The sequence below is a fragment of the Chlorocebus sabaeus genome, chromosome 27 (genome assembly GCF_047675955.1).
Source record: "Chlorocebus sabaeus isolate Y175 chromosome 27, mChlSab1.0.hap1, whole genome shotgun sequence".
Lineage (NCBI taxonomy): Eukaryota > Metazoa > Chordata > Mammalia > Primates > Cercopithecidae > Chlorocebus > Chlorocebus sabaeus.
Genome location: NC_132930.1, coordinates 11896246 through 11913670, shown reverse-complemented (window position 1 = coordinate 11913670; position 17425 = coordinate 11896246). Strand labels below are relative to the sequence as shown.

Here is a 17425-nt window from a genome sequence, read left to right as displayed (position 1 = left end):
TTTGGCTCACTGCAACCTTCACCTCCCAGGTTCAAGGGATTCTCATGCCTCAGCCTTCTGAGTAGCCTGGATTACAGGTGTATGCCACCACTCCCAGCTAATTTTTGTAATTTTAATACAGACAGGATTTTGCCATGTTGGCCAGGCTGGTTTTGAACTCCTGGCCTCAAGTGATCTGCGTGCCTTAGCCTCCCAAAGTGCTGGGATTATAGACTTGTGCCACCACGCCCGGCCCCAGTCACTTCTTTTTTTTTTTTTTTTTGAGACGGAATTTCGCTCTGTCGCCCAGGCTGGAGTTTAGACAGTGGTGCAATCTCGGCTCACTGCAACCTCCGCCTCCCAGGTTCAAGCGATTCTCCTGCCTCAGCCTCCCAAGTAGCTGTGACTACAGGCACGTGCCACCATGCCCGGTTAATTTTTTGTATTTTTAGTAGAGACAGGGTTTCACCTTGTTAACCAGGATGGTCTCAATCTCCTGACCTCGTGATCTGCCGTTCTTGGTCTCCCAAAGTGCTAGGATTACAGGCATGAGCCACCGCACCCGGCACCCAATCACCTTTTAAAGCAATAATTTCTCCCATCTAAAAAAACAAAATAAAACAAAACAAAAACTCTCCCTTTGAATCCACAACCTTCCCCTCCTTGCTCCTCTATATACCAGAACTCCTTGCAAGAGCTGTTTACTGACTATCTCTAATTGTTCTCCTCTCATTCTCTCAATTCTACTTCAATCAGGTTTCCTTCCCCACCAGTCAGGAGAAATAGCTCTTTTCAAGGTCACCAATGATCACCACATTGCCAAATCCATGGTCAATTCTCAATTTTTAGCTTAATTGAACTATTAGCAGCATTTAACACAGTGGAAAGATCCTGAAATGTTTTCTTGCCTGACTTCTTAGACCCCATACTCCCACTCCCCACTCTCCATTCCCTGAATTTCCTGCTAGCTCGCTGGCATTCCTTCCCAGTCTCCTTCTGGGTCCTTTTTATATCTCTGGCATGGAATACCCAAGACAGTCTTGGACCACTTCTCTAACTCCATGCACTCTTATCCTGGCCCTTCAAAACCATCTGTTTGCTGGTATCTCCTTGCTTACTATCTCCAGCCTAGACTTCCCTGAACTTCAGACTCTCACATTCAATAGCCTGATAAATGCTTGCTAAACCATTATTGTTGCAAGCCAAATGCCTGAATCTTTACTACCTCTAACTCCAAAACTGCTCGCTCTTGCATAGTTCCTCATATCAGTAAATGATATTTCTACTCTTCCAGTAGCGCAGACTAAAATCCTTAGGGTGATTAATGATTACTTTCTCCTTTGCTCAAACTCTACATTCAATCCATAGGCAAATTTTGTTGGATTTTTCTCTGAAATACGTCCATAAGCAAACACCTCTCATGTCCCCCACTACTCCCATGGTGGTCAAAGGCATCATCATCTCTCACCCGGATAACTGCAATGGCCTCCTAACTGGTATCCCAGCCTCCATCCTTCTCTCCCCTCTCACCTTCACCCGATCCCAATATGACTAGAGTCAGATACTAGAATCATACTCAAAGCCATAAGGATGCCCCCGTCTCACTCAAACTATAAACCAAAATCCCTCTGCCCATCTCTCAGGCTCCACTACCTCTATGGCCTCATTTTCTTCTACTCTCCCCCATCCTCCCTCTGCTCTGGCCACACTGGTCACCTTACCTTTCTGTGAATGCATCCTCCGTGCTCCCAAACTGCTCATGCAGTCCCCTCTGCCTGAGACTGTCTACAGATATGGCCACTGTTCATTTCCTTACTTCCCTAAAGTCTACATTGCAATGTCACTTTATCTGTAAAGACTTCCTTGACCACAGTTGGTCCTATCCATCATTCCCTAAACCCCATAGATTCTATAGCCTGCTTTACTCCACCACCTCATATAGACCCTCTCGTTGGGATCTATCTCCCTTTCTATGGAGTCTAAGTTCTTGAATACCAGGAATTTGCTTTGCTTCTTATGTATTCCGAGCACCTACAGCAGTATTTGGTACACAGTGCATGCTTTCAGAAAAGTTGTGTTGAATAAATCGTTGACCCATAATGAAGGGCAATTCAGCAATGTCTGGTAAAGGGGAACCAGCTGTTCCATTTCTTGCCTAGGGTACTAGAAAATACATTCAAAGATGGCAATAGTAGCATTATATGTAATTGAGTAAAATATGAAACACATTAAAGTAGATCAATCGGGAAATAAATTTTGGTATATTCATACCCTCCTACTGAGACGTGAAGCTACCTGGGCTTCTGGGTCAGGCGGGGACTTGGAGAACTTTTCTGTCTACCTAAGGGATTGTAAATGCACCAATCAATGCTCTGTGTCTAGCTAAAGGTTTGTAAACACACCAATCAGCACTCTGTAAAAACGGACCAATTAGCACTCTGTAAAATGGGCCAATTGGTTCTCTGTAAAATGGACCAAGCAGCTCTCTGTAAAATGGACCAATCAGCAGGATGTGGGTGGGGCTAAACAAGGAAATAAAAGCAGGCCACCCACCAACACCCACCATCCACTGGGGTGCTCCTCCAGGGTCGGGAAGCTTTGGTTCTTTTGCTGTTCACAATAAATTTTGTTGCTGGTGGCTGTTCGAGTCAGTACTACCTTTATGAGCTGTGACACCACCAGGGTCTGCGGCTGCATTCCTGAAGTTCGAGACCAGGAACCCCACCGGGAGCAGCAAACAAGTCCTGAGGCGCCACCTTTAAGAGGTGTAACACTCATTTCGGAGGCCTGCAGCATCACTCCTGAAGTCAGTGAGACCATGAGCCCACCGGAAGGAAGAAACTCTGGACACATCTGAACATTGGAAGGAACAAACTCTGGACACATCATCTTTAAGACCTGTAACACTCATCGCAAGGGTCCGCGGCTTCGTTCTTGAAGTCAGCGAGACCAAGAACCCACCAGAAGGAACCAATTTTGGACACACTATGAAGACTTTGAAATAAATGTGCTAGAGCTACATGTGTGTGAATATGAGTGATTCTCAAAAATGTAATGCAAGTTAAGTATACAGAATGTCCTTAATATTCTAAAACACTGAAAAACAATTATATATGCATTTATGGGTGAAGACGTATGCAGCAAATGTTTAGAAACATGAGTGGAAGAGGGTCTGTGCATGGTGGCTCACACATGCAGTCCTAGCGTTTTGGGAGGCTGAGGCAGGAGGATTGCTTGAAGTCAGGAGTTTGAGACCAGCGTGGGCAATACAGCAAGACTACCACGCGGCAAAAAATTTAAAAATTTGCAGGGTGCAGTGGCATCCTGTGGTCCTAGCTCATCGTGAGGTTGAGGCAGAAATATCGCTGGAGGCCAGGAGTTTGAGGCCACACTGAGCCGGGATCACACCACTGCACTCCAGCCTGGGTGACAGAGTAAGAACTTATCCCTAAAAAAGAAAGAAATGTGGGTGGGAGGGATATATGGCTACCTGCAGAGATGGAATGGATAGGGTTTCAAACGTATCTAGCATTTTTTTCTTTGCAAAGAAAATTCTAAAATACTGCAAAAAATTTGTTAAATCTAGATATTATCGTATTCCCTACATTTTTTACACAAATAAGTATTTGTCATATTATTATTTTCTTTTCTATATGTTTTAACTATTCCAGAAAAATTTTAAATGAACTTAAAATGTTTTACAATACAAATAAAATATCTGAAATAAAATCTGGTAGTCCTGGAAGCAGCTACATGAGTAAAAGGGCGAAATTTGCAGTTGGTTAAACGAAAAACAAGCTTGTTGCCAGGATAGTTTGGTTTATTTTCTTCATCGGATAGGTGTGGTTTGGGTCAAAGGAGATGATGAACTCAGTGCTCTAAAAAGAGAACATCTGATTGGGCTGTTACAGCTCAGCAGGGCAGGGAAGGCAGGTTAGCAAAGGTGCTTGCTGTCTCTGGGCGGGAGCAGAAGTGCCAGTCACAGACGTTTGTGTATATGCTACACCAAAACACACCTGTTGCAAGTGGAACGTAATTTGATAATACTCACAAAGCCAGAACTGGAAGGGATGGTGTAGAGCAATGCTATTGATTTTAGAGGTGGAAAAACTGAGTTACAGAAGCCAAGTGTTAGTTAACGTTCAAAGTCTTGCTCAATTCAAAAAGGCTATTGACCTCAATTTAAAGCAATTTCCACCCACTTTCACATTAAGACAACTTTCTAGTTTTTCTGTGAATTTAAAAATAACAGGCTGGGCGTGGTGGCTCACAGCTGTAATCCCAACACTTTGGGAGGCCGAGGTGGGCAGATCACTTGAGGTCAGGAGCTCGAGACCAGCTTTGCCAACATGGCAAAACCCAGTCTCTACTGAAAACACGAAAATTAGCCAGGCATGGTGGTGGGTGCCTGTAATCCCAGCTACTCGGGAGGCAGAAGAATCGCTTGAACCCGGGAGATGGAGATGGTGCCTCTGAACTGCAGCCTAGGCCACAAATCAAGACTCTGTCACCCTAAAAAACATAATAAAATAAATATTCAGTAGCTTAAAAAATTATTAATATGAAAATATTTAATGAAAAATTAAAGAAAAAATATAATTGGGCGTGGTGGCTCATGCCTGTAATCCCAGCACTTTGGGAGGCCGAGGTGGGTGGATCACCTGAGGTTAGGAGTTCGAGACCAGCCTGGCCAACATGATGAAACCCTGTTTCTACTAAAAAATACAAAAATTAGCCGGGTGTGGTGGCACGCACCTGTAATCCGAGCTACTCGGGAGGCTGAGGCAGAAGAATTGCTTGAACCCGGGAGGCAGAGGCTGCAGTGAGCTGAGATCATGTCACTGCATTCCCGCCTGGACGACAGAGCAAGATTCCGTCTCAAAAAAAATAAATTAATAAATTAATTAATATATATGGAAGAAACTGGAATACAAGTAACAACCTAATTGTCTGTCAAAAAGAGAATGATTCAATGAAATATAATTACAAACATATAACAATACGTAAGACAAATCTTAGAAGAGTGGTTTTGGTTGATATGTATTGACCAAGAAAGATGATTATAATATGTAATAGGGGAAAAATTATAAAATATGTCAACATCTCACCATTTTTATTAAAAAAGCAAACAAAAAGCTGTTTATGCACACTTGTATTTATATACGCTTAGAAAAGCTATGGTAGGATCCACACACTATAAAAAACGGTAGTGATATTGAAGAGGAGAGGGTGAGGCTATATTTTCTTTAACTTTGAATTTATAATTTTTTAAAAACAAGAGAGTATGGAGTGGGAGAAAGAAGAGAAAATCTGCCTTAAACACATCGCTCACAAAGAATCCCTGTTTTTAAATTGTATTTCCCCGGACTTTCATATGAAACACAAAATTGTTTACAAAACTAGTTAATACTGTAAACACTGCACTTCCTCTGCATCTGAGTTCATATTAAGCCATATTTGAGGAAGGCCTTACTATGTGGCCTTCCTTCCATGTCAACGAATTCTCATTTTTAAGGGCTACAACATATTCGATGTCTGAAGCTGCTGTAGCTTACTTCACCAGTCTTACTAGGGGACATTTAGATTGTCTCCAGCTTCCCCCCGCAGAAGCAACTATAACAAACATCCTTGTACATACATGTTTGCCCATTTGACTGCCTACTTAGGACAAATTAGCAAATGTGGAATTCCTAGGCCAAAGCTAATACATCGGAATTTTGACCCACAGCTCCAAACTGGCCTTCTGGAAAGTGGGTTTTCGCTGTTTGTTTGGGGTTTGTTTGTTTTAAATCTATCACACTCCCACGGACAGGGCAAGGGGGTGCTGCTTAACGCAGAATCAGGAGCTCAAACTTTAGCTGAACTTGCGCGACCTCTTCCCAGTGACACGGCGGGGGTTTTCCAAGCGCTTTTAAGGAAAGGAAAGGGATCTGGCGAACCCCGAGACCCACCCGCCCTCGGTTGGACAGGGGGCGCGCTCTGGTTCTCAGCGCTGGCACAGGGGTGGGACAAACCAAGTTTCCAGGAGGCTCGCCCAGCGCGGGCCCTGCCCCTCGCAGCGTGGGGGTGGCCGGGCGTCCCCGCGGCGCTCCCCGTGGGGCGGGGCGCAGGCGGGGCGGGGCCCCGTCTCCAGCCGCCCGCCCCCTGCCCGCTCCCCGCCCGCCCTCCGGCCGCGTCCCCGCCGGCCCTGCAGACGTGGCGGGGCGGGACCCGCCGGGCACTCCCGCGCGTACTCGGCCGCCTGAGCGGTAAGAGCCCCGGGCAACCTGTCCCCATCCCCTTCCCTGGGGGGCGGGCGAGCGCGGGGGCGGCCGCCCCGGGGTGGTGGGAACACCATACTGTGGCGCCTCGTCTGGGACCCACGAATCCTGCCCTCTGCGTTAGTGAGAAGCCGCGGTCAGGGAGGACCTGGCTCTGGGGTGAGGGTCGGGGTGGCGCGGCCGAGGGCCCTGCGTGGGTGCGGGCGTGTGAGTGTGTGTGTGTGAGTGTGTGTCGCTCCGGGTCCACGCTCATGCACACACCCACACGCCCACACTCAGGGTCTGCCCCCTCGGCCGGCGTGAACCTCCGCGGAGCCTGCCTGGATCTCCCAAACTATCCAGTCCTGGTACCAAGCAAGTCTGGAAAAGTGCCCCAGTGGCTCGGGGCTAAGTCAGAGGCGGGCTGCAGGGCCCCCCAGCCCGGGCACGGAGGGAGCAGGTCCCTGTAAGACAGAGGCCTCTTCCCAGGGTGCGCCTGCCCTCGGTCTTGGCGCAGGGAGCTCAGGCCTTGACCTCCCCGCTCCCTCGCCTTACCCCTCCTGCAGCAGCCGACCCACGCCCTGCCTGCTCTTCCAGTCCAGCCAACACTCTAAGCAGGCACCGCCTCCATTCGCAGCCCCCGGGGTGAGTCCCACTCCCTACCCCAGCTCCCCAGGCCCCCTCCAACCAGTTGGCTAGCCCTCGCCCCTGCCATCCGGTGAGTATTTCCAGGCACCTCAGACCAGGCGCCTGAACGTCACTGCCCTTTCCTAAGTAGGAAGACATCTCTCTACGGGCTGTGAGAGCATTAGCTATGCCCTACTGATCCCATCCGTTCCCGTCCTAAACATCTTGAAGGACACAAGCAGGTGGCTTTTTAAATCAGTGTCCTCTGAACTCCCTGTGACCTCAGCCAACCTGTGACAACTGAGAATGAGACAGGCTCTATCCTCAGAGCCTCTTTTGCCCTCTCTGCAGCCCAGTGGCTCCTTCTCTACCTCACTCATATGCCTGCGTCCCCTCCCTCCTTTCTTCCATCAAGCCTGAGCTTGGGAAATAATCTGATAAACTTCTTACATTGTAACCTTTAAGTAAAGGAATGAGACTTTAGGGATGGATTTGAGGCACAAGTGAGCCAGTGCAGAAGGAATTTGAGGGTGGGAGGGGGCCTTCTTGAATCTGAGCGATTCAGACCATAAAAGTAAACTTGTCTTTCTTTATTTGACCAGGCTTATCTCAAACTTGGTTTCTCTTTTATTAATATCAAACACAATATATTTCAATCCAGTAAATATCTGAGGGACAGAAACGAACCTAGATGCTGTTGGTCATAGTCTTGGAGGACAGAATGGCTGAAGTAAATACTCCATAAATACATGCAATAGAAATCTGTGCAAAGTGCCAAAAACGTAGAAGAGGGAGCAGTTATTTCACTGGAAGGAGTGGGGCAGATTAAGGAAAAATTCACAATGAAAGAGAACATTAGACGCTGGGTATCTAGAAGAATAGGAGTTTGCCAGGCAGCTGGAGGAAGGGCAGCACTGGGGCAGAGGAACCAACGTAAGCAAAGGCAGGGAGATGTGAAGAGTTACAGGGAATGGAGAAAAGACTGGTGAGGCAGGAGTGGAGGGCACTGAGAGTTGCAAGAGGTGGAGAGAGATTGGAGCTGGATTATGATGGGAAGTGCGAAGATATTTACACCTAATGGTTTTTAAACAGGGGAGGAAGTAGGTCCAAAAATGCCTGGCAGTCACACAGAGAATAGGCTGAAGCCTGGGTACATAGACTTGTCAAGCCTTATACAAACTCACACAAACTGTTACAACCTGATTAAGAGCCTCTCATACAGAGATTTTATTCCTGGTCCTTCGCTGACCAACACTTTTTTTTTTTTTTTTTTTAACTGGGGGAGATGACCTCACACAGGATATCATGCTAACCAAATTTTTATGCTGCCAACTGAGGCCATTTTTTAAAAAAATCCATCTACTGTCACTACTATTTCATAAAATGAAAGGCATTTTAATACCAAGAAAAAGCACAAAGGCTAAACTTGCAAGATGAAGGCAGTCTTTTACATTTAATAAATTTAGATTTATGAAAAACTTGCGATCTTGTCCTCATTTTTCTTTATCATCACAGACTTGCCCCAGTCCTGCAGGTGGGGTTTGGAAAAAAAGCATCCAAATCAGTTTGTCCATCCTAGCTTTACAGAGGAGCAGGTGTAAGCGCAGTGAGGATGAGCAAGTTCTGTGCCCACAAAGGGATGCTGGGACCACAGGCCACATCTCTTGACACCTGCAGGGCACAACTCTTCCCACCTCTGAATACCATTGCTCTCACCTCTCATTATTCTCCATGCAGCCTCGTGTCCTGGGCGCTCAGACACCTGTCCTGAATTGCTAGAGTCCATCCCTGATGCTTGGACATTTGCACATGCTCTCATCCCACCAGGCTTGAATTACCACTTCAAAGACACTTTCAAGGTTCTCCTTTGCACAGGGTCAGTCTCGTTCAGGCACATCTGTCCTTGATTTGCTGTGCTGTTTTGCATCACTTTTTAACTGTTTTGTGTTATCTCCTCAAACAGATGATTCATTTCTAAAGGATAGTGACCATACTTTTTTTATACTTATTTTTGGAGCTGGGATGTTGCTGCTTCATTACCTTGCATAGTACTGGGAGCATTTTCAGTGATGAATGAATTTACTCATGAAAAACTAACTTATTCCCAGCCCACAAAGGCTTCTTTATATGCCACCCTTCCTCTCCTTAGAGTTTCCTGAAGCAGCCTCCTTGTTGCTGTGGGTTGAGTCTCCTTAGCCTCCAGGCCACGAGACATGGCTACAGTGATCAATCTTCCTAACCATAAATCAGGAAAGGTTTCCAAGTCTGGCTTATGGAACACCCAGATGGAGATGGAAAGTGTCCCAGGAAACACAGTGCTTGTCACAACTGTAATCCTGGTGGACTCCAGCAGCCCCTGCTCAGAAACAGTTGTGTATTTCAAACACGCAGTTTCTAGTGGTTTCATACAGAAGGGTACAGTCTGAAAAATGATTACATTTCCCCCATCATGATAGCATCCACAGTCAATAAAGGTCTACCAGAACAACCAAACAAAAAATAAATTTGTTTTTGCTTTGATTTGGGGAAAATTAGACCTGTAACAAGGAGAGATAAATATAGATTAGAAATACACACAATTAGAAATTGAAATAGGGCTGATCTTGCATGACCCTTTCTTTTTTTTTTTTTTTTTTTTTTACAATTAGAAATTGAATTAGGGCTTTTTTTATTTTTATTTTTTTTGAGTCAGGGTCTTACTGTGTCACCCAGGCTGGAGTACAGTGGCATGATCTTGGCTCACTGCAACTTCTGCCCCCCAGGTTCAGGCAATTCTTATGCCTCAGCCTGCAGAGTAGCTGGGATTACAGGCACATGCCACCATACAAAATTTTTTTTGTATTTTTAGTAGAGACAGGATTTCACTCTGTTGGCCAGGCTGGTCTGGAACTCTGGCCTCAAGTGATCCGCTTGCCTTGGCCTCCCAAAGTGCTGAGATGTGAGCCACTGTGCCTGACCGATGACCATTTTTAAATTTAGCAGATGTAAAGATCTATAATTTCTAAAATTTATAAATTATCCATAAATATTTTAAATAATAATCCATAAATATTTCAAATAATAATCCATAAATATTTTTTAACAATGCCTGTTTAACATCTTACAGCTGAGTTTCTGGGGTATTTCTGAAGGGATGGTTTGTGTTGGTTGAATGCAGAGCAGCCACAGAGAAGTTTTATTGCAGCACTTTTTCTACATTTGGGATAAACTGACCTAAGGCAATTTGGCCATCAGAGATAGGTAAGGGCTATAGATTTCCTCCTCTGCAACTACCCTACCAAGAGCTAAATTACCAGGAATCCAAGTTCACTAACGGAATTCTGCCATAAACCCACACATGTATTAGCAAACAGGCTTAGTTAACCAGTCTGTTCTTATAAGCTCAAGGAAGTCCTAGCTCACTGTCCTTTTAGGCCTGTGTTCTAGAGGCAGGACTCAGCTAAGCTTCTAGTCACCTTCAGGTTTGGAGTCCTGCATTCAGCCAGAGGCCCTCGAAGAACCCTACTCCACAGGGTAAGTCAGCTGCTGGATTCAGTGCAATCTCATATCCTGGCTGTAGAAGCAGAGAAGGCACCTATACGCTATTTCTTTCCGATCCACATATCTGAGGCATCTTTCATGTCACCGGTGAAAAATTATTTCTCATATCCTTTATGCTAATTAGCATACCCTGGGGTGCCCATCAGAGAAGATGGTAGTTGAACCCTCTAAAAACAGATGGACACCTCATTACAGATTTTTAAGGGCTTACTAAAGACCCCTGGATAGTATATTCCTGAATAAGGCACTTCAGATGTCATCCATCCACCCTTAGGGCATAAATTAAAACTAAGTTAACATGCACGTGTCACATAGTATATGCTAAACTATTTTAGGACACTTCATGAACAAGATAACAACACTTGAGGACAAGGCTTGTACATTGAGGTATTCATAGTGGTTTTTATTTACCCATAAGTGTTTATCCCAGCCAGATTTATTCTGATGTTCCTGCTTATAGAAAAGTGAAATAGTTTGGGACTTCTTAATAATCCAGATTAATAATAAGAATTTTCAAATCACCTTACAAAGAAATAAAAAGATCAGACAATGTCTGCCATCTACTGATTTGAAAAATGAGAATAAAAGTGATGGCAAGGTATCATTTATTCATGAACCCACTCTCCTCATTCTTGTGTCACTAGGACTCATGTGAGGATAATAAATTAAGACAGGGAAATATTTAGGCCATGGCAATCAAGCAAAGTCCTAGGCCATGGGTAAGCAAACGTTTTTGGAAACAGGCCAGATAGTACATATTTTAGGCTTTTTGACTTTGCAGGCCATATGGCCTGTGCTGCAGCGACTCAACTCCGCTATTGTAGTGCCAGAGAAACCACCACGGTCCCATATGTAAACAAACGGTGTATGTCTGGTCCAATAAAACTGTTTACAAAAACAGGCAGAGGACAAAATTTGGCCAGCAGACTGTGGTTTGCCAACACCTTGTCCTAGGCTAGCCCTGATTCAGAGAGAGGTTTTCACAAAGAGTTTATAAACTCCCAAATGACAACAGCCTTTTTAGCAGCCCCCATCAATTCTACTCACCTCCCATAAACCACCCACAATACTACCCCTTCTCTATACAGTGGGTTTCTATCATTGTTTGCTATTTCAGTTAGGCTTGAACCTGGCTCCTTGACAGCCCACGGGCAACCTTGAATATCCTAAACTTTGTATACCAGCTCGAGGGAAGTTTGCATTCTTTGCCATTCTTACACGTAGACTTGTTTACAGGAATGTTATCACTGAATTCAAGGTCTGGCAGATATTTTTGCTTATACAAATACATTGTAACTCAATTAACTGGGAGGTGAAGGGAAAAAAGAAAGGCAATACGGAAATGTCAAGTCATTTGAAACCATCTGCTGTAAGAAAGCTCCTGAGTGTCTTTACACAAATATTAATATAACTCAACAGGCATATTTGTTGAGCTTCCTACTATGCACAGGAAGCTATGCCAAGTACTATGTAGAATATGAATACAAAACAAGGAAGGTCTTTGTCTTTATAGAATTTACAAATCATAGGAAAAACTGAAGCAACTCTAACCAAAGAGGACTTTAATTATCTAAAGTAAGATAAACACAAAATACCCTCAGAAGGGTTCAGAAGGGAAAATGTTCAACCTGGAGGAACAAAGAATGGAGAAGGCGGTTATTTTAACTGGGCCTTCAGTGTGCAAAAGAACAACATATGGAACCAACAGCCCCCTGAGGGTCTCTTGTGGATGTGCCAGGCATTGCACAGGTATTTACACTGTCTCATTTAAGGTTTTGTAGGAAAACGTGGGAGGTAAACCTGGTGGGATCAGAGCACAGAGGTCCCTGGATACCAGCTGAAGCATGTGGCCTCATTTCAGGAGGGAGAGGAAGGGGGAGCTCCTGAGGATGTGTGAGCAGGAGAGCCATGTAATTAGAGCCATGAGGTGAAGGATGGAAAGTAAGGGGAAGAGCTGCAGTGAACAGGGGAACCCAATACTCAAAATAGTCATCATGAACCATAATGAGGACCTTGCCGTGAGAATAGGAGTAAAAGAATGCAGATGGATTCTCAATAAAGAGCCTCTAGGATTTGGCCACTGGCTGAATGTAAGAAAAGAGGCAGATGGCATTGCTGATAGGGCTCTGATGTGGTTCAGTCTCAAAGTCAGACATGGGCTCAAATTTCAAATGTACGATTTACTAAAAGTGTGACTTCTGAGCTTCAGTGTCCTTGTCTGTAAAATGGAGCTGATAACATTCAACTCACAGGAGATAATACATTTTAAAAGCATGGATACAGTAAGCACTCAATAAATGATAGCTGTTGATAATATATATTCTTGAGAGGGTGAAAGTGTGGTCAATGACAGCTCTGAGTTATTGGGAAAATCTGTGTGTGAGATAGTATCTCATTATGGTTTTTATTTGCATTTCTCTAATGATTAGTGGCGTTACGCATTTTTTCATATGCTTGTTGGCCACCTATGTGTTTTCTTTTGAGAAGTACCTGTTTATGTCATTTGCCCCTTTTTTAATGGTTTTTATTTTGTTTTGTTTTGTTTTTTGCTTGTTGATTTAAGTTCCTTACGGATTCTGGATATTAGACCTTTGTCACATGCATAGTTGCAAATATTTTCTGCCATTATGTAGGTTGTCCATTTACTCTGTTGATAGTTTCTTTTGCTGTGTAGAAGCTCTTTTGCTTAATTAGCTCGCACTTGTCAATTTTTGGTCTTGTTGCAATTGCTTTTGGAGTCTTTGTCATGAAATCTTTGCCAGGGCCGATATCCAGGCTATAGTATTTCCTAGGTTCCTAGGTTTTCTTCCAGAGTTTTTGTAGGTTTTGGTTTTACATTTAAGTCTTTAGTCCATCTTGAGTTGATTTTTGTATATGGTGTAAGGAAGGGGTTCAGTGTCTTTTTTTTTTTTTTTTTTTCTTTTGAGACGGAGTCTCGCTCTGTCACCCAGGCTGGAGTAGCTGGGACTACAGGCGCCCGCCACCTCGCCCGGCTAGTTTTTTGTAATTTTTTTTTAGTAGAGACGGGGTTTCACCGGGTTAGCCAGGATGGTCTGGATCTCCTGACCTCGTGATCCGCCCGTCTCGGCCTCCCAAAGTGCTGGGATTACAGGCTTGAGCCACCGCGCCCGGCCAGGGGTCCAGTTTCAATCTTCTGCATATGGCTGGCCAGTTATCCCAGCACCATTTATTGAATAGGGAGTCCTTTCCCCATTGTTTGTTATTGTTGACTTTGTCAAAGATCGGATGGTTTAGGTGTGTGGCTTTATTTCAGAGTTCTCTATTCTGTTCTGTTGGCTTATGTGTTTTGTTTTTGTGCCAGTACCATGGTGTTTTGGTTACTATAACCTCGTAATGTAGTTTGAAGTTGGGTGGTGTGATGCCTCCAGCTTTGTCCTTTTTGCTTAGGAATGCTTTAGCTATTTGGGCTATTTTTTGGTTCCACGTGAATTTTAGAATATTTTTTTCTAATTCTGTGAAAAGCATCATTGGTAGTTTGATAAGAATAGCATTGAATCTGTACATTGCTTTGGGTTTTAACAATAATGATTCTTCCTATCCATGAGCATGGAAAGTTTTTTCATTTGTGTCGTCTCTGATTTCTTTGAGCAGTGTTTTGTAATTATCGTTGTGGAGCTCTTTCATCTCCCTGATTAGCTGTATTCCTATGTATTTTATTCTATTTGTGGCTATTGCGAATGGAATTGCATTCTTGATTTGGCCCTCAGCTTGGACGTTATTGGTGTATAGAAATGCTACTGATTTTTGTACATTGATTTTGTATCTTGAAACTTTGCTGAAGCTGCTTATCAGATCTAGGAGCTTTTGGGCAGAGACTATGGGATTTTCTAGGTGTAGAATCATATCACCTGCAAAGATAGTTTGTCTTCCTCTCTTCCTATTTTATTTCTTTCTCTTGCCTGATTGCTCTGTCTAGGACTTCCACCGTTGTGTTGAATAGAAGTGGTGAGAGTGGGTATCCTCATCTTGTTCTGGTTCCTAAGGGGAATGCTTCCAGCTTTTGCCCCTTCAGTATGATGTTAGCTGTGGGTTTGTCATGAAAGTCTCTTATTACTTTATTACTTTGAAATATGTCCCTTCATGCTTAGTTTGTTGAGACAGAACATTTTTATTACCACTGAAAGTTCCATTGAATAGTGCTGCTCTACATGATATCAATAATTTGTAAGCTTCAAAAGAGTTTTCTGCTTTAATGGCTACATTCCTTATATGGTTTCTACCTCACTTCTTACCCTTCAAGTTTATCCTTGACTAAGTCATTGTCTAGGCCTTCATCAGCTGGTCCCCAGCAAGGCATACTGTGTGTATACAGGTCTCTTTCTCACTGTGAATTTCTGACAAAGACGTTGCAAAACTAAATGGCAAGTAGTTTTTTGATAAGTGTTCAGGTATTTTCTAGATTTTTTTTTTTTTTTTTTTTTTTTTTTTTGGAGACAGAGTCTCAGTCTGTCACCCAGGCTGGAGTGCAGTGACATGATCTCAGCTCACTACAGCCTCCACCCACTAGGTTCAAGCCATTATTGTGCCTCAGCCTCCTAAGTAGCTGGGACTACAGGTGCGTGCCACCATGGCCAGCTAATGTTTGTATTTTTAGTAGAGACAGAGTTTCACCATGTTGGCCTTGGCTGGTCTTGAACTCCTGGCCTCATGTGATCCACCCACTTCAGCCTACCAAAGTGCTGGGATTACAGGTGTGAGCCATTACGCCCTGCCTTCTTATGCTTATTCTCATTATTGCTACAAATATAATTAATAAAGCCAGATTCAATAATTTTAAAGATACAGGTAATACTCTTAGTTCCCATAGGCATAGTCCTTCATGCCAAGTAAGAGCTCCAGGAAAGTTTAAAGATAGCACTGTAGGTTTGTGTTAGCTTCCTATTGCTGCTGTGACAAATTACAACTAACTTTGTGGCATTTGCCAACACAGACTTATTCTCTTGGAGTTCTGGAGGTCAGAAGTCTGAAATCAGTGTCTATGGGCTGAAGTCAAGTTGCTGGCAGCCTGGTTCCTTCTAGAGTCTCTGAGGGGAGGATGGTTTCCTTTTCCTTTCTAGTTTCTGGTGGCCACCCATATTCCTTGGCTTTGGGGCCCCTTCCTTCATCTTCGAAGCGTGTCACTCCAGCTTCTGCTTCTGTCAACACATCACCTTTTCCTCTTTGTAGTCAAGTCTCCCTCTGCCTCCGGATGATAAGGACACTTGCAATTACATTTAAGGCCAACTCAGATAATCTAAAATAATCCCCTCATCTCCAGATCCTTAACTTACTCACATCTGCAGGATCCCTTTTGTTATGTAAGGTAACACACGTTCCAGGAATTGGGATATGGTTATCTTGGGGTCCATTCATTATTCCAACAGTCCCCAACCTTTTTGGCACCAGGAACTAGTTTTGTGGAAGACAATTTTCCCACAGATCAGCGGAAAGGGTATGGGGGAGATGGTTTCGGGATGATTCAAGCACTTTACATTTATTGTGTGCTTTATTTCTGTTATCATTACATTGTAATATATAATGAAATAATTATACAACTCACCAAAAGGTAGAATCAGTGGGAGCCCTGAGCTTGTTTCCCTGCAACTAGATGCTCACATCTGGGGGTGATGGGAGACAGATCATCAGGCATTAGATTCTCATAAGAGTGCACAAACTAGATCCCTCGAACGCGCAGTTCACAATAGGGTTCATGCTCCTATGAGAATCTAATGCCACCAGTGATCTGACAGGAGGCGGAGTTCAGATGGTAATGCGAGCAATGGGGAACAGCTGTAAATACAGAGGAAGCTGTGCTCACTCACCCGCTACTCACCCCCTGCTGTGCAGCTCGGTTCCTAACAGGCCATGGACTGATACGGGGAATAATGCAGGGTTGGGGACCCCTGCATTATTCGGTCTCCCACAAGGTTACATAGAGTATTGGTTAAAAAAAAGTTTGCCCCAGTCCGGCACGGTGGCTCATGCCTGTAATCCTAGCACTTTGGGAAGCTGAGGCAGGTGGATCACCTGAGGTTGGGAGTTTGAGACCAGCCTGACCAACATGGAGAAACCCCATTTCTACTAAAAACACAAAATAAGCCAGGTGTGGTGGCACATACCTGTAATCCCAGCTACTTGGGAGGCTGAGGCAGGAGAATCGCTTGAACCCGGGAGGCGGAGGTTGCAGGGAGCCGAGATCGTGCCATTGCACTCCAGCCTGGGCGGCAAGAGCGAAACTCCATCTCAAAAAAAAAAAGTTTGCCCCTACCAGATTTATTTATCCAGGGCTTTGAATTGAAGCTTAACAATCCGATGAAAGCATGAGGTGTTTGTAATTGTGTTGACAGATATTAAAATGTCTGATGATGCTGGCGACACCTTAGCCACTGGAGACAAAGCAGAAGTTACTGAGATGCCTAATAGTGATTCTTTACCTGAAGATGCAGAAGTGCATTGTGATTCAGCTGCAATTTCACATGAGCCAACACCAGCTGACCCCAGAGGGGAGGGGCATGAAAATGCAGCTGTGCAGGGTGCAGGGGCTGCCACCATTGGACCCCCTGTGCAGCCTCAAGATGCCAACACCATGGAGCCCCCTCTCAATGGAGAAGTGACTGAGGATACACTTGCTGAGTGTATTGATTCCGTCAGCCTTGAGGCAGAACCCAGATCTGAAATACCCCTGCAAGAACAGAATTATCCGGTAAGAATGGGTCATTCAGTTCACTTCGGCCTAAGTTCTTGCTTATATCTGCCATGTGCAGAGCTAGCAGCAAGCTCTGCAGGTGGGAATTGGGAGTTCAAAATGTACTGTGACATCCCCTCTGGCATCAGAAATGTGCTGTGTAGTGAGATTAAACATATATGAAAATAATTTGTCATAATATTTGCATTTTGATAAATATATTATTAACAGTAACAGCCACCAATTAGCAGACGCAAGCTGTGTGCCAGGCACTCTGCTAGGCACTTTATCTGTTATGTAATTCACTGCACCAGCAGTTCAAACCTGGGTGTTACTAACTCCAGCTTATACTTGT

At 44.3% G+C, this 17425-nt stretch overlaps 2 protein-coding genes across 2 annotated transcripts in view; one reads left to right on the top strand and one right to left on the bottom strand.

Annotated features, from left to right (window-relative positions):
- The window catches only part of TLR6 (toll like receptor 6), a 36294-nt gene extending 27640 nt beyond the window's left edge, over positions 1-8654 (bottom strand). The window contains exon 1 of the mRNA XM_073012463.1: positions 8562-8654. The gene's annotated coding sequence lies outside the window, so the exon portion shown is untranslated. The remainder of the gene's footprint in view (positions 1-8561) is intronic.
- The window catches only part of FAM114A1 (family with sequence similarity 114 member A1), a 78840-nt gene continuing 67541 nt past the window's right edge, over positions 6127-17425 (top strand). The window contains exons 1-2 of the mRNA XM_008017631.3: positions 6127-6227; positions 16733-17088. Coding sequence (XP_008015822.3) covers positions 16741-17088 — 348 coding nt within the window. The 5' untranslated portion in view covers positions 6127-6227; positions 16733-16740. The remainder of the gene's footprint in view (positions 6228-16732; positions 17089-17425) is intronic.